The sequence below is a fragment of the Asterias rubens genome, chromosome 10, assembly GCF_902459465.1.
Source record: "Asterias rubens chromosome 10, eAstRub1.3, whole genome shotgun sequence".
Lineage (NCBI taxonomy): Eukaryota > Metazoa > Echinodermata > Asteroidea > Forcipulatida > Asteriidae > Asterias > Asterias rubens.
Genome location: NC_047071.1, coordinates 15,358,775 through 15,376,037, shown reverse-complemented (window position 1 = coordinate 15,376,037; position 17,263 = coordinate 15,358,775). Strand labels below are relative to the sequence as shown.

General features: G+C 40.5%; 1 protein-coding gene across 4 annotated transcripts in view; it reads right to left on the bottom strand.

Annotated features, from left to right (window-relative positions):
- Positions 1-17,263, bottom strand: part of LOC117295789 — a 31,532-nt gene that overhangs the window by 2,922 nt on the left and 11,347 nt on the right. For 3 of the 4 annotated variants that reach the window (XM_033778544.1, XM_033778543.1, XM_033778545.1), the window contains 20 exons: positions 16,836-17,014; positions 16,467-16,589; positions 15,799-15,986; positions 15,522-15,697; positions 14,645-14,964; positions 12,950-13,225; positions 12,365-12,617; positions 11,635-12,141; positions 10,733-10,910; positions 10,277-10,412; positions 9,703-9,822; positions 8,268-8,397; positions 7,580-7,692; positions 6,830-6,989; positions 5,992-6,222; positions 5,411-5,626; positions 4,899-5,089; positions 3,716-3,917; positions 2,704-2,864; positions 126-1,998 (listed from right to left, as the gene is read on the bottom strand). In XM_033778544.1, coding sequence (XP_033634435.1) covers positions 126-1,998; positions 2,704-2,864; positions 3,716-3,917; positions 4,899-5,089; positions 5,411-5,626; positions 5,992-6,222; positions 6,830-6,989; positions 7,580-7,692; positions 8,268-8,397; positions 9,703-9,822; positions 10,277-10,412; positions 10,733-10,910; positions 11,635-12,141; positions 12,365-12,617; positions 12,950-13,225; positions 14,645-14,964; positions 15,522-15,697; positions 15,799-15,986; positions 16,467-16,589; positions 16,836-17,014 — 5,733 coding nt within the window. The remainder of the gene's footprint in view (positions 1-125; positions 1,999-2,703; positions 2,865-3,715; positions 3,918-4,898; positions 5,090-5,410; positions 5,627-5,991; positions 6,223-6,829; positions 6,990-7,579; positions 7,693-8,267; positions 8,398-9,702; positions 9,823-10,276; positions 10,413-10,732; positions 10,911-11,634; positions 12,142-12,364; positions 12,618-12,949; positions 13,226-14,644; positions 14,965-15,521; positions 15,698-15,798; positions 15,987-16,466; positions 16,590-16,835; positions 17,015-17,263) is intronic. The other variant, XM_033778546.1, reaches the window with a different exon arrangement.

The window sequence follows — 17,263 nt, the reverse complement described above, 5'->3', positions numbered from 1 at the left end:
GTCCACAAAACTGACACTTCGGTCTTAGTCTTCTATCCATTGGGTTCTTGGCTAACTAGTACAGTAATGAAGTTCACTTTTGTGAGAGTCCTAAATGAAATGAAATAAAAAAGCTACCGACTTACCCATTTTAGGTGGATCTACTGGAATGACAGGTTTGGGTACATCCCATGGCTCAGCATCTTCACCCAACGGGAAGTTCAGGTTCAAGGCCCGACAGATGCTCTCATCAATCCCCTTGACTGCTTTCTTCTTACTTCCAAGCTCAAGACGAAGGTTTCCTAGGAAGTTAAACAACGCATTCTGCACCTCGATACTCCCAACGCTGAAGAGCTTCGCCACTTCACGGCGAACGTCGCTGTTATTCTGAAGACTTTTTGAGATGGATATGGCGACGTAAAACTCCATTAGATCTTGGAGTCCACAGTTGACAGTCTGCTTGGCAAACACATCCAGGTCGTGTTGGTAGCGGTAGACCTTCTCAATTTTCTTCGCCTCGAGGAAGCGCATAATTTTCAACTTGGCAGCGATCTTAACCTCGGAGGTCAGTTTCTCGTAAGCCGACTGAACGTCTTTTGTGGAGCTCTGGCTCATGTAGAGCTGAACGTAGGGGCAGATTTCATAGAGGAAGAGTTGCAGCGGAATGGAGGGTTTGGTCAGCTCGGTGATAAACTCTTCTTTGATACAATCTTCCAGCTTCCCAACTTCACAAGCCTCCAAGAAAACCTGGACATGCTGTCTGTTCATTGTGCCAGGTTTATAAACACCATCTACAACACGACCCAGACGATCCCGATCGCCAAAATTCAGCAAGTGCACCTCCCTCCGGTCTTCAAAGAGCTTCTGGAGGTCACTGGACGAACTGTCGCAGATGAGAGGTCTCTGGGCCAAAGTCACCCACTTGTTGCTGGTTGTAGGAAATACAGACTGATCTTCCAAGACTCTCTTAATGAACTGAGTAGAGGCTGTGTTGGTCTGATGCTGCTGTCCAGCAAACATGTCATGTTGCTGATTGTATCTATTTCCACTAGGCGATGCCAGACACTTCTGCCCGAGCATTTTGTACAAGACCAGGATCTCTTCCTTGATTCTTCCATTATCTGGTAGGGTGATGTCACTCGCACACTGAACCAAAAGCTCTGCGTACTCTTTGATGGTTGGTAAAGCATCAACATTGATCAATCCACAAAAGAAACTTTCAAGCTCAGGGAGATGGGAATAAAAGCCACCGAGCTCGATACGATTATTCAACCCTTTGTATTTCTGTTGGAGTCCAGACGGATCTTTCCAATAAACTAAGTTTTTATGGACAAACAGGCCTTGAACGGGGGCTCTAGGGTCTAGCCTAGCCTCAGAGGTAAATACAACCTTATGATCATCAAAGAGGTCTCTGATCTCATTGGGGCGGCAGTTTTCGTGAAGGTACTGATACACCGATGTGATATGTTGCAGAGAGGTGCAGAAAGAGGTCCGGTCTGAAGATGGCTCATCATGGCACCAAGTCTTGAGTTTCGTCATGATAAAGTTGGGATCAATCACTCCAGCTGTTTTCACTCCGATGAACTGCAGCAACGAGGCTTCTACTTGTGGCTCAGTCACCATGTACGGCACATGGTTACTCAGCAGTTGCTTCAGTCTAGCCTGTGGAACAAAGACCTCACCGGGTCGTCTGAATACCGTCCCAGCCTTCTCCCCACTGACAGGGGTTGAAGGAAGCCAGGAGGACGTACGGAGCTGGATACTGAAGCTGGACTGAGTATCGGTGATCTTCAGCCCTTCCTGGTCGAACACAACAGCATCGGTGTAGCCTGCGTAGCTACTGCTCCATTCCTGCTGAAGCAATCCGAATAGATTCTTTCGCTGGGTTTGTTTGGTCGATGCTTCAAGATCAGCCTGGAATAAGTCTTCTAACTCTTGGCAGACACTGTCATGGATCATGTAGATGCCACCCGGAGGTTTAGACCAGAATTTACCAAGGTCTGCCCAGGGTGTCACTTCCTGAAACCAAATAATCATTTAATTACTATTCAACTGCCCTGGGGCCAGTTACACAAAAAGCTAAGATTGTATTAAACTGCATATACAATCCTAGTTGCTCAGTAAAGTGAGATGTCACAAAACAAATCACATCGGTAATACCAAGAATTTGTCTTACGATGGATTTTAATGCTTTGTGAAACCTAGCCCAGGTATCATGCACACTAACATTTGAAAACAGATTTGTGTTCACAAAAAGTAACTTGGAATGCGCAGGTTCTAGCCAATATTTGGAAAAACAAAAGCTGTTAGATTTTAATTTTCATTAGCAGCAACACTTTGCATTGGCCAAATGACTAAAGGATAAATCTGTCCCCCAGGCACTTCAGAATTGAAACAAAACCTTTTTATGTCGAACAGAAAGAAATAATGCCCAACATCAAGAAGGCAAGATTGGATTGGTTCATAGTACATAGAATGAAAAACGGATCTTGCAAACATTTGAGAGCTGTGCCCAATTTCACAGTGATGTACAGTTGTATAATCAGACAAAGTTGCATAAAAATATTCTGCTAAGCAAAAATAAGCAGAATACCAGTGATATATTGTACATGTGACATGGTATTTTGGTATGGTAACCTTATTGTGGTAAGCATAAACTTGTTGTGCTGAGCTAAATTGGGCCCTGGTTTGCTAAAAATCTTGCAACTCCTGAGAAATACTCACCAGTTCATTTTCCTTCACCGTGATCACTTTTTTCTCGATAGCTAGGTGGTTGAGGACCCCTAGCTTACTGAAGAATGAATGCCATTGCCTGATGTCCGTGTTTGTCACTTGCCGACCACTATGAAAAATATAGCGACTGTCTAACAAGACCCAGTCACACCCTAGTCATTCATAAATAAATAATGAAAAAACATTAAACAAAATATTTGGTTTATGGTTAAGAATACTTTTCAGAAACAGGATTTGAAACGATGGGAATAATTCTCAAAACTAAGGTTTGCAGTATCACTATAAGATATACCACATACATACATGTATGTAGGTCCCCGCAATGCACAATACCAAAATTCACAAGTGCCTAGTTTCATGGCTCTGCTTGCCAGCCAATACCTCCATAACCAATAACCTGACAAAATATGCTGTAAATACTTGTCAGCAACGTGTATGTTGCTTGAATGAAAACAAATCTATAATAATAATAATAAATAATAAAAATACAAAAAAATTATACAGTGCCAAGTCCATCAAAAAAACAATGCTCCGTGGCGCAAAAATTTAAGAATCCCTTCAAACACAAAGTCATTATCAGAATTAACAAGAAAGGTATAAAAATCATTTTAAAATCAGCAAAAACTTACAAACTAAAAATGACAGAAAATACAGAAATATCAAATATTTTAAAATTTAAAGGCAATATAAATGGCAATATAATAATATTATCATCTATTGACCCCTCGCATGACAGGGAGCTTATCCAAGTGGTGCCCCGTGCAAGGTTCTTATACAAATTAACATTTTCATCATAGAAGTGCCCCTTACCAGTGGAAAATTGCCCCATCAAAAGGCATTGAAGTTCAAGGCATGTAGTCGGTTTTGGTTATATATTTCTAAGATGGCCCTTGTGGATATGGTATGGACATGTATGCCCTTGTGGACATGTATGGGTATATATTGGTGTCTTTAATGCTCCCCCCCTTCCCAACACACACACCCTCTTTGTACCCTGTCTCACCTGGTAAGTGTTTGTTCAGATCGATCTTGTTGCCGTACGTGACAGTAAAATGAACCGGCCTATCTCTGGGTTTGATCAATCCATGATTGGTTACGACGTGCAGCCATTCTGCAATCTCATCTATGTCACATACACTGGGTTGCTTCTCGAGATGGTCCTTGATGAAGACTGCATAGCCGACCATCACATCATGCGACTTCTCCTAGATTGAGGAAATCAGTCAAACAGGGGGTTGATACATGATTTACAAATTTGTGAAGTAAAATTCCATTACAACTACCACAAGATAATGGTCTCAAAATGTGTTTTAACAGTTTATTACCGTAATTTCCTGCAGATAAGACGCTCGGCAGACAAGACGCAGTCCCCAAATCCTAGCAACAATATTTTATGTCAAACGTATAAAGAGCACTGCTGTAAAAGAGGCAAAATGATAACCATAATGCAGGCTTGCCAGATCCCATTCACTGCTTGTACATCATAACATAAAGGGGTCACCGTGATGATCTGATAAGAACACTTACCATAATGTAAAGGGATAACTTTGTTATCACGGTGATAAATAAAACATTGCTTCAATTTTGTATCTTACATTTTTTTTTCTTTTCGCGCAGATACATACGTTTTCCCAACGTTTCCCAATGAATGGACTGCAAGTCTTTGTTATCTCATTTTTTTTTTGCAAGCTACAATATACACTGCAAAAGACAGTGAACGCTTTCTAGAACAAACTCCTTCTGTTGGCAGAACAAAGTTTGGGCTGTAAAAAAAATGCCAGCTTGCACGAATTTCAAAAAAGTCCATGTTCCAAGATTGCACCCAACATTATTATTATTGCAGGCAGCAAGCAGCATGGTAGTGACTTACTTCTTCGATCGGTACATTTGTCAAAGCTTGTTAAAACTACACAACATGAACAGGGCAGGTTTTGAAGAAGACCTCACTGGGGCGTCTGAAACAAAGGTTTTATTTTACAGTATAAATGTAAGATTCCACACACAAGATTTGATTGATCGTCACAATAAACTCAATCGATATCAGACAAGGCGCATCAGAAGATAGGACGCAGTGTCTGTTCTGGACCTTTGAAAGCCGGATAAGCCACAGAAAATTACTGTAGTAATTCTGCTCTAAAATGAAAAAAAATACAAAGTACTTAAACTTGAACTTGCCCGCTACTGACCTTCCACTGATCCGACTTGATGACAGGCAGTATGTGGTGCTGGATCACCTCCCCAGGGCTGATGTGACGCACACCCAGCTCTTCCAACATCTGCACAATCTGAGAATTGGAAACTTTATCCAGACTGTTGAGAAGTCTACTATCCAATGTTGACATGTCTTCCTCTAATGCCTTCAGGGGCTTGCTAGAACCTGGGAAACAAAAGATTATAACAGGTTCATTGAAAAAAAAAATTAATAGATGTTAAATAGATGAAAATAAATTCTTGTTTAAGTAACGTGAACTCAGTCTCCTGACGATGACTAGAGCAAGCTAGTCGAAACATTAAGACCAATTTAAGAGCTCACTCCGCGGTAGTGCAGTTAATAACGATCCTATTAGCTAAAGTAGCAGTCCAAGCCAGTTTTCTATACCTTCTGCTCAGGTAGTAGTTAAAAAACAAGACAGTTCTTTTCAGAACTGAATTATGAACCGGGCTTAAAACATATAAAAAGTTAAAAATAGAAAGTCACCTGACTGAATCTGGCCTTGTGATTGGTCATCCTCCTCACTGATTGGGAAGAACACAGAGGCCTTCTCCAAGGCAACGATTTGACCACATGACAACGGGATCATGGAGATGGCGCGGAGGCGCTGAAGTGTTTCCTCTGAGATGTCGTACTCTCGCTTACGACTTAAATAGACACAAGTCAGCCATTGAGCGATGCTCTTGGGCTGAAGCACTTCTCCTGTGAACGTCAATCAAGGGTGGTAATTAAACTTTAAGAAATGCTCACTACAAATATGAAACATTGTCTACTTCGAGCATCGTCACTTGAACACAAACTCTATGATTTCGCAGGTAAATACAACATTTATGTATTTGCGACACTAAAAAGAAGCTCCAGAATGTAACATGGCCTATGTTGTGACTGTGTAACGGGTTGGTCAAATGCATTATTTAGACCAGTTGGCGTCCACCAAATTAAGCAGGGTGTGCGATTGGTCAGCAAGTTTGTGTTGTTGATTATTTGTTAAGGTATTAAGTTTTTTATGAAATACAAAAAGTTACACTGTGTGTTAAATTTAGTCATCAGCGCTTCAAGTTCCTAACCTGACTGTCTGGACGTTAGCACCACACTACTCAAGATGTCCAACAGCTCCGATGTCTGCAGCACCTTCACTCCGAGTCTCTTTAAGAGGACCGGCTCGATGGAGCTCATTACTTGAGGATGCAGATAAGAGCAGTTGAGATGAGCCTTCAAGACGCTGCTTGAGACTACCTCAAGGACAAGACGATCTGACACCATGGTGGTCTCTGAGGGTAGATACCATGTGACTTCATCTACAGAGATAAACAAAGTACTTTGATTGAGTGAGGTCACACCGTCAAACCACAATGTAATTGTTCCTTTTTGGAGAGAAATAAAGTTTCTTAGAGTATGTCTCATGTTATTATAACACACTTAAATGCAAAGTATACCTTTGGTTTTTGGTTTCGACCCTACCTGAGCCTTTCTCAAAGGCTAAAGATATTACTTCACATCCCCCCAAAAATATGTAAAATTAAGTATCTCAACAAGACAACGTTAATAGAAAAAGTTGAAACATCAAGAAAGTAGTTGACTTGGACCATCACTAAATTAGAGAATAGCTGTCTGCTTTAAATGTAACAAAATCGGGCTGCAAAATCACTGTAGATTTGAATGAATTGTGACACAGAGAAAGATAAAGAAAGTTGTCAACCACCGTTTCTTTTCAGATTTACACTTGGAGCTACTGCAAACCTAACCTAAACACACTCTCACCGTTCAAAGTTTTGGATCTTACAGAGAAAGATGTTGTATTTTTTGCTGCGCAGTGATGTAAAGGAGGAACAACTTTTTTAGACAGATTTTCTAGTAGACAAGCAGGACACAATGACTCAATATTTGTGTTTATTACAAACTTGCCTTCATCTTCAGTCAGTACTGGCATACAAGGAGTCTTTTTGAGCAAGATGTGGATGTCGGAAGCAACCTTCTTGAAGAAGTTTGTCAGGATCTGGTCCTCCAGCGGAACAAACTTAAGAAATTGACAGATTGCCTTGATCGGGTCGCTGTGATAGTGTGTCTGATTAATGAAATGACAAGAACAAATCAGTACAGGTCTTTTCTCTATTAAAAGCACTGGACACTATTGGTAATTACTCAACAAAATTGCTAGCATAAAAACTTACTTAGTAATGAGCAATGGGAGAGCTGTTGAAAGTATAAAATGTTGTGAGAAACAGCTCCCTTTGAAGTAATGTAGTTTTTGAGAAAGAGCTAATTTCTCACTAAAATAATAAAAGACTTCAGCTGAATCCTTTTATTATGCGTCTGATTGTACACAAAATAATGCAACACTGGTGTTTTTTCTTTCATTATTCTCTTGCAAGTTTGATGACCAATTGAGCCCAAATTTTCACAGGTTTGTTATTTTATGCATATGTTGGGATACACCAAGTGAGAAGACTGGTCTTTGACAATTACCAAAGGTGTCCGGTGCCTTTAAACAGATGTGAGTAAGCACTGCAAACTCTGTAAACTTAACTGAGTTCTATGAATAAAAATCACAGGCATATTACTCGGGTGGGAATTGAACCCACAACCTTTGCCAATCTAAATAAATATTTAAAGAATTACTGCGGCGATTGACACAATTTCTCACATAAATCTCACCTTGAAAGTGTCAAGTGCCTCCGTAAAGAGCAGCGGAATCTCCTCAAGAAGCCACTGATTCCAAGCTGAATCGGCGTCGACGTCCTCGCGGGATGATGGGATATCAAAGTCACCTGTGTCAAAGGTCATGGGTAGTAATACCAAAAACAAGTTATTTACTTTATGCAAAGTGCAGGTTTATGGTCCGGTATGTTTTCAGAAAGAGGGAAAGTTTCACAAACTCTGAGAATGCTCCAATTGAAAAAGGCTTCGCACAATCCTGTTTAGGAAAGGAATGCCCTCACATGATGATGGGATATCAAAATCACCTGTGTCAAAGGTCATGGGTAGTGGTACAAATAAAAGTAGGTTTTGCAAAGCAGGTACATATGCAATGAATTAAAAAATACGAAAATTTTATAAACTCCGGGGATGCTCTATTTGGAGAGGCTCAAACCCTAGCCAATCTCGATACTTCTTTTAGTTGACAAGAGGGACTTTTCAAAGATGTTTATTTTGCATCAGGGATAGAGAACATATTTAAAATTTGTACCCATACAAGTGTATTAACTTTATAAGCAACTACCCCCCCCCCCCCAAACACAACTTGCACACAGTGCGTTTACCTAGAGTTTAAAATTGTTTTCTACAGAAATTGCTAAAAGATGGAAAGAAGTTTTTTGCTAAGATTATGAATTAGTTTCTTGACCTTGGATAATGAAGTGGAAGCCATAGCTTCTTAGAGGAAGAAACGCAAAGACGTTCTGCTCAGATGACATTCCTTCCGATAACGGGAAGGCAAGACCCAACTCTGTTGATTCTATCTGTATGCGCTGAAGCTGTAAATAAAGACATATTTTTTTTATTATAAATTTTAATTTAAGACACTGGGCAATATTGGTAATTGTCAAAGACAAGTCTTCTCAATTGGTGTATCTCATCTCAAACCTGTGAAAATTTAAGCTCAATGTAGAAAAAACAACAATGTCATACAAAGTTGTGTGCTTTCAGATGCTTGATTTCGAGACTTCAAATTCTAAATCTGAGGTCTCAAAATCAAATTCGTGGAAAATTACTTCTTTCTCGAAAACTATGTTACTTCAAAGGGAGCCACATTTCTCACAAGTTTTTATACAATCAACAGCTCCCCATTACTCATTACCAAGTAAGGTTTTATGCTAATAATTATTTTGAGTAATAACCAATAGTGTCCACTGCCTTTAAAGGGAAGATATGTATATGTTTGGTAACTGCCCCTGAAATTAATGCTATTGAAAAACTTCCTAGGCTAGGAGTACAGCAGCTTTAGACAGTACAAAGCATTTTGAGAATCATTTCACTTTGAAGTGATGTGGTTATCAACAATCTCTACCCTCGTAAAACATGCCAAGTTACGGCTGCTGATGTTTTCCCATCTGAAAACATCATAGGAAACATGAAGCTGATTTTGCTTTAAAAATGTCAACAGTTTTCATGGAAAATAAATTCAGTAAATGGCCTTTAATAAACCTTTTTTGGTAAAATCTTGCAGTCGCTACGGGAATGTGGTACAAGTGGCTTAAGTGGCAGTTGCAGCTACTTGTTCAATTCAATTCATCCGGCATTTATTTTACATTGACATCCTCAATGACAGTAAATACAATTTGTATATACGATGTGACCTCCGACGTCACACAAAAACCATAACATGATTCGCGCGCATACCGCCGGGCAAAACCTTTGTGTTTGGGCAGCCAGCTAGAAAGTGTATGCAATCTTACCATGACTACTTGTCTTTTTGCCCGGCGAAACATGACGTATACAGTGTTTTTTCAACAGAGGGCGGTTTAAATGTAAACATGGGTCACATCGTCTATAAGGAAACATTTAAACAATACTTTGCAGCAAAATCAATGACACATGGTTACAGTAAGTAAGCTTATAACTTATTTCACTTGAAGGCGCACCTTCTTGTAAACAGAAAACACTTTACGATGTAAAGTCAACACTCGGTGAAGCACACAGCTTTTGTACATTTCCATAAAAAAAAACGGATAACACTTCCAAGCAACAACAAACAAGCAAGGACAGGACACTAGTCTCTGAAGACTTGTGGCCACTAGTCTCTGAAGGGTTTAGTATCAGTTAGCTATAAAGAACCTTACTTTGGAAGCATTCAAACGTTTCTTGGTAAGCAGCCACCTGTCGCTGTGTTTAGAATGACGAATCTCAATCACATTCTCTCTAATATCCTTTCTGCTCATATGACTGGAGCTATTGTCATCCTGTGTAGCAAATAGTAGACTTATAATACAGGGATGTGAAAAAAACCCTGAATCTGAAAACTTGAAAATCTGAGCTTGAAAACTTGAGAGCATGAAGCCCAATTATGTATTAGAATCAAGTTTATACCACATCATTAAGTGAGTAAAATTTAGCCAGTAGATGTATGAAAGTTAAATACATAACAAACAAAACCTGAGATTGATGTAAGACTTGATCTCTGTAAACAATTAAGAATTGTGCAAACTGACGTTTCTGTTATCATTAAACCTATGTACAGCATACTGAGAAAATCGTTGTCCTTAACACCTTTATAAAATCATTTCCGATACTTACTACATTTTTTAAGCAAAAATTTGTGTTATTCAACTACAAGTTCTGCCCAACATTTCTCGCGAAAAATTCTTAGAGATTATTGCCCACTGTTTTTGTTTCATTCAAATAGTGGATTCTCACCGTGTTCACAATCGTAACAGAGCGCAATCGGTTGAGAAACAGAAGTAGCGAGGGCTGGATGTCCGCAAACTTATTAACCAGACTCGTAGTTCTCTGCACATCTCCCTTGAGTGGCAGCTTGATCTGGGTTGTCCACCTGTTGAATATTCATAAGAATTCATAAATATGCAAGACATAGCTTGAATATTCATCAAATAAGTAGAAGCTTGATCTGGGTTTTCCAACTGTTGAATATTCATAAGAATTCATAAATATGCAAAACATAGCTTGAATATTCATCAAATAAGGTGAAGCTTGATCTGGGTTTTTCCAACTGTTGAATATTCAAAAGAATTCATAAATATGCAAAAACATACCTGGAATCCTCATCAAATAAGTGTACGCTTGATCACACTCGTACAAAAGATTACCTAGAATAGTTGAAAAGCACAAGGAAAGATATAACTAGACTCTTACACTTGGGACGGCTCATCCATCTGAGTGATTTCCTCGATATCGCCAGGTCCCACCCACGTTGGTAAGATGTAACCCATCGGATCACTGCTATGGTCAAAGCATACATGGTAACCCTTGGAGATTATCTCTGGTCTGTCCGTCACTCGGAACACAGACTTGAACCCGATGCCTTTGTGACCTGCAAGCCAAAATGGAAAAGCTTCTGATGAAACAACTAAAAAAACAATTTAAAAAGCCTATAAGAATCTTATAGGAACCGTATATGATTCAAAGAAAGGAAACAAATCTATAAGAATCCTATAGGCGCTTCTCTTGTAGATGGGACTTTTTTGTAAGGGTACATTTATTTTATTTATTGGGTAAATAAAAAGTACAATAATGCACATTGGTCAAAACATTAAATGAGGAATTTTGGAGGAAGGAAAGAGATCCAACTGGAGCCTAAAGGATTGCCTTAAAAAACGTTCATGTCTACAGGCTCTCCACTCCAGCTGGTCTCAACAAAAAAACAAAAATAATTTGGACAAAATATATATATTAAAATTATTTTTTGTTTACAAATACGCTTTTAAATAAACACAAAAGTTCATACAAAATCTGTTAAAAAATTAATGATCAAAACCTCAAAAAGATTTGTTTAGGTACATTGACCAAAGCATAATAGATAGGTTGTTTGACCATCTACCATCGTTTGGGTAGAAATGGAATGTGTTTTCGCGGTCGTAAACAATAATCATTTCGTTTGACTTGGTCATTGGATAATCACTGGCCAAAGACCAAAACAATTATCGGTTAAAGCCGCAAAAACGCACCCATGATCACTTCCCTTTGGAAAATACTCACAGAGAATCTATTACGGCACAATAATTTTATTTTAATAATAAAAATAATTAGTTTCTTACCAATGTATCCACTCTTGTGTTTTCCTTTTGTGCTCCTCCCGACATCACACAAGGCGCGGATGTTACTTTCTGAGAATCCACGCTCATTATTCAAAGCCTTGACCTCTGACCTGTCCACCACAAACACCAAAGATGGTTCCACATCCTCCAAGTAGTCGTTATCGTCGGCGTTCTGGATCAGCTCCAGAACGAAATGCGTGTCTTTGCTGTAGAGTTCCTCGGACAGGCGTTTCAAGCTGCGACCGATGCGCTCTTGGTGGCGGATCATGAGACCTTGGGCTTCTTCCTCCAGCTCCATGCCGATGCCAAATTCCTCCTTGCGGATGCTGTCCACAATCTTCTTACAGTCCAAGACTGATTCTTGAAATGGAGTCAACTGTACAGGAGGAATAACATCTTCGGGAAGCTCAGTCTCACTCTTCAAGGAATCTGACAAGGCGTCCAACGAGTCCTCCGACTCCAAAGTGACTTTCTCAGAGGTTGTTGAGGACGTTTCAGGACACTCGCCTATTAGAAAAGATTTAATATGATCAATGAATTGGTGGCAAAAAAATAATAAAACTAAACAGTTCCTTCCCTGAAAAACATCAATTGTTTCTAGAGACCGCAAACTATTTAAACCATTTCACTTCAGCGTCTTGATTTGATGCTGGACAATTTAAAACATCGGTGCAGGCCTTTTTTCACTTACAACAAATTCAACTTTACACGAATCAAATTTTAAATTGACCTTCCAATTCTTCTCTCAAGCCCGTCGTTTCTTCCTCCTCATTGTCATTCGTAATCTCTGCATCTTTCTCCTCCTTATCCTCCTCTTGGATCTCTGCCTCCACCATCTCAGTATCTTCATCTTCGTTGACATCTTTCTCAGGTTCTTCATCTTGTACAACCATGGCGGAGTCTTGGTCTCCTGGCTCATCACCTGAAGGCGTTGTTTCCACGTCATCATCAACTAAAGGAGTAGAGACGTTCTCACTTTTCTGCTGGCAGGAGAAATTAGTCAAAACAGGGTTGTGATTCTGCAGTTTGAGTGCAATATATAGCAAGAAAAGAAAAAAACAATGCATAGACCACACAAACTACTACAAGCTTCTAAATTTTGCTTTCATCTGCAATATAGGGAATTTGAAACATAGTCTTCTGTAAGATAAGAATTAACACTTAATAGTAAACTTGCCGGTACAACCATGTGTATAATCTTTTGCGGGAGTGTTTACTCACCTTTTAACTCACCCAAGCGCATAGCGACTATGCGGTTTATTAGAACTGTTTATTATTTTATTATTAAAGATAAGATTTTCAGCCAGAAATTCACCTTTGGAGGTCTTTCTTCAGCTTGATGCGATTTCTTTAATGACAAGAAATTATTGACGTCAAACTCTTCCTCCTCATCTCCTGAGAAGTCCTGCTGGTTATCCATGTTCCGGGGCATTCTCTGCTCCAGAAAGCTGTCTTTCCATTGGCTGATACCCAGCAGGAGCCCCAGACTCTGGATTCTGCTCTTCTGTCTTGTGGTTTTGCACGAAGCAAGAATCAACTGCCTTGATTTGACCTCTGACCCAAGAACATTCACAAGTGGATTTAGGAAGACCTTGAGAAGAGAAAAACATCCCCTATGAATATTAATAATAACAATAATAATAAAAGGGGCCTCTACAATGTGCCATGTCTGTCTAAACGACACTACTGGCACAGGAGAGATGCAAAAGCAAGTGGGCATACAAATGTACATTGAGCTAAAAAGAAGACATTTTAAGCACAAAAATAGGTTTCAAAAGAGTTTAAAAGTTGGTTTAGTGACTTGTTGGAGATTGGAAGGGAGTTCAGTCCATAAGAGATGGGCCAGAATGTGAGAAGGATCGAGTTCTCCATGAGTGGTGTGTACGTGGATGGGCCAGAATGTGAGAAGGATCGAGTTCTCCATGAGTGGTGTGTACGTGGATGGGCCAGAGTGTGAGAAGGATCGAGTTCCCCATGAGTGGTGTGTACGTGGATGGGCCAGAATGTGAGAAGGATCGAGTTCTCCATGAGTGGTGTGTACGTGGATGGGACAGAATGTGAGAAGGATCGAGTTCCCCATGAGTGGTGTGTACGTGGATGGGCCAGAGTGTGAGAAGGATCGAGTTCCCCATGAGTGGTGTGTACGTGGATGGGCCAGAATGTGAGAAGGATCGAGTTCTCCATGAGTGGTGTGTACGTGGATGGGCCAGAGTGTGAGAAGGATCGAGTTCCCCATGAGTGGTGTGTACGTGGATGGGCCAGAATGTGAGAAGGATCGAGTTCCCCATGAGTGGTGTGTACGTGGATGGGCCAGAATGTGAGAAGGATCGAGTTCCCCATGAGTGGTGTGTACGTGGATGGGCCAGAATGTGAGAAGGATCGAGTTCCCCATGAGTGGTGTGTACGTGGATGGGCCAGAGTGTGAGAAGGAACGGGTTCCCCATGAGTGGTGTGTACGTGGATGGGCCAGAGTGTGAGAAGGAACGGGTTCCCCATGAGTGGTGTGTACGTGGATGGGCCAGAGTGTGAGAAGGAACGGGTTCCCCATGAGTGGTGTGTACGTGGATGGGCCAGAGTGTGAGAAGGAACGAGTTCCCCATGAGTGGTGTGTACGTGGATTTTGAAGAAATTTGGTGTCAGTGATCTGAGCTGCCTGGGTTGTGCATGACGATGTTTCAGCTCTCAAAGTATATTGGAGAGAGCTCTAAGTCCAAAATCTGATTGATGTCAAATTGATCAATATTCAAAAACTTTAACAACAAGAAAGTTTACAGAAGTAGAAATGGTTGTTATTGACCCCTTGTACACCGGTCACCTGCGCACTTGTGCCATGCTCACCATTGTGATGGTCAATAGGTTTACGTGTAAATGCCGCATCGCCTACAATGCGCACTTCACTGAATAACGCACAGTGACATTGACCACCAAAATGGCGCAACCAAGACTATCCTAATGATGACGTCAGGTGAATTGGGTCAGTAGAAACAATGAGTCCTTTTTTTGTACTGACCTGTCTTACTACAGCCTGACCAATTTGCAAGGGTACAGCTTCGAGGCATTCCAAGATGAATCCAACTACATCTTTGTGATCTGAGGCAACACCCATCACATTCAGAGCCGTCTCCATGTGGTTGCTAAGCAATGCCAAGGGAATGTTACGAGGACCATCCTTCACTACCAGAGAGACAAGATGGCCGACGGTGTTGACACTGTCACCGCTCTTTGCAGCAGCGGCGAACAAATCGTTGGACGTTTCCGTGGCCAATCGAAGCAGGACTCCTGGTCTCACTTCCAAAGCATTGATTTTGATTGGTGGAGACAGAGTCAGACCTGCAAGAGATCACAAAATTAAGAAAAAACCTATGCTCAAAATGTAACATCAGTTAACCCTTTCACGTACCATTTATTTTAGTGAAAAAGTGATCATATGGCGACCACCCCCACCCCCCCCCCCCAAAAAAAAGAAATAATAATAATAATTAGGCCACAATAGCACAGAGTCCTCTTCCCTATTCTGAAAACTGTGTGGTTGTGCAATCTTAACTTTTCGTTTTAAAAACATTTTTTTTTTTAATGGATTCAGGCCAGCGTATGATAAAAATGGACACACCAAATAACCATCCACCGACCAACCAAAAATACAAGCAAAAAAATATGTATTGCCCTCTTTCACTAATAGACCCATTACATACGACGGCACATTCTCAAAAAGGAGGCAGATCATTGTACAATAGCTTTTCTCTGTGCATAAACGTGTGCGTGACCTAAGCATACCTGTAGCGTTTTGCGTTATGCAAGGGGGGGCTATTGATTTCTTACACAATACAGAACTAATACATTAGCACACCAATAAGAAATCTATCAAATCTAAAACCATAATCACATACCCAGGTTACTCTCAAGAAATGCTTTCAGGTCTCCGTGTTCCGGCTCAAAGACCATCGTCCAATGAGACCACTCGGCTAGGTCCTCCAGTAGAGGGGCAGACTGTAAACACAAGAGGGCGCTGTCCACTCGCTGCGAACCAAACAACCCGACCTCCTTGTTCTTGCTTTCATTCCTCCTGAATTATCACAAATGAAAAGGAAATTATATTAGGATTTCTGGTTAACAGAGAAAACAACAGTGAGTTCTGGGATGATTTATTAAAGAGATCAACCTTACCTATTAGCAGCACATAAGGCTGTCTCATAGATGACTGCATTAGAGTCTTGTTGATAATGCCGGCCTAATGTAGCAGCCATCTTGATAAGCGGTTGACTCAAACGATTGACGGGTCCATGACCAAGCTCCTCCACAGTGCCGACCTGGTAATGAGCACGCAGGCAGCAATCTAGAGTGTCTTGAGACTCCTGAAAGATGAGAGAAATTAAAAAGTTCCATTAAACAATTATACGATAGGCATTCATTATATGCTTTTTAACCGCAAAGCACCCATTACCACCAATGTTCAATACTATTATCATTTATTTCCACCAACACATTTCCCCAAATTACAGAACTACATTGTAATGCATTTATATAAAATACACAATACGAATAAACTAGCAGGAAAGCACAGGGAGGCAAGTTCCAAAATAAGCCAGGCAGCTTGTAGCGGCTTGCCTAACAACCATCTCACATGTATAATTTATGACTGGTATCCTGCTCATTTCTGCTCAGTAAACGTATGTTACACTATATTTTCTGCTTAAGCAGCTCCATGAAATAGCCCAGGTTGCAATTGGTGTTTCTGGTAAACCAACAACTTCGCAACTTAGGCCCAGTCATCAACTGACAGCTCAGGCTGACATTTCACCAACACCACCCCATGCGTCATCCGGGATACTGACCTTGTGTGGGTCGCACTGTCGAATGAATTCTACCAGGTCCAAGCGGGAGGGTCGATAGACAGACCCCTGGCTGGGTTTCCCTGATGCCAGACCCATCAGGGTACCGCCTATGCTTTCGAGTATCTAGTCAATGGAAAGAAAAAATATGGAAAACTTCAAATTAGCCTGTGGCGAGTTCACTTTAAAAAATAATAATAATACAAATTTGTTTTTATATAGCGCTTTTCCCGCCCGAAGGGGTGTCTTATAAAACTTAACTCACATTAAAGGGCTTCATATCAACATGCCAAATGTGACCGATGTGTATGAAACACTCCAAAATATTACACAAAATAAAACATATTTTTGAAAATTAAGTAATTTTCTTACCCCCGGGTGATCAATTGAGAGAAACTCCAAGAATGTCTTTTTGGCTCGACTGAGGGTTAGGAAGTTCTGGAAGCCAAAATGCTGACAGACTTTAGTCTCAATGCGTGCAAGGTCTTTGAGGTTTGGAATGCCATGCTGCAGGCGATCAAAATAACACACTAGCTCTTGCTTCACTTGATCTAAAATACAAAAACAAATTTCATAAGACTTTTTTTGATGTCACAGCAGGGCCATTTTCATAAAGACTATGAAGCACAGAATATTAATGCTCAGCAGAAACGGTTACCAGCCCAAATACATTAAGTTTTCATTGTTGTGGCTGGTTCCTGACTCAATTTTTGCTTAGCATGCACAGTCTATTCTAGCCTCGATTTGATACATTGATGAGAAAAAAACAAGATGGCCGCCAGTGATGTAATCATTCTCTG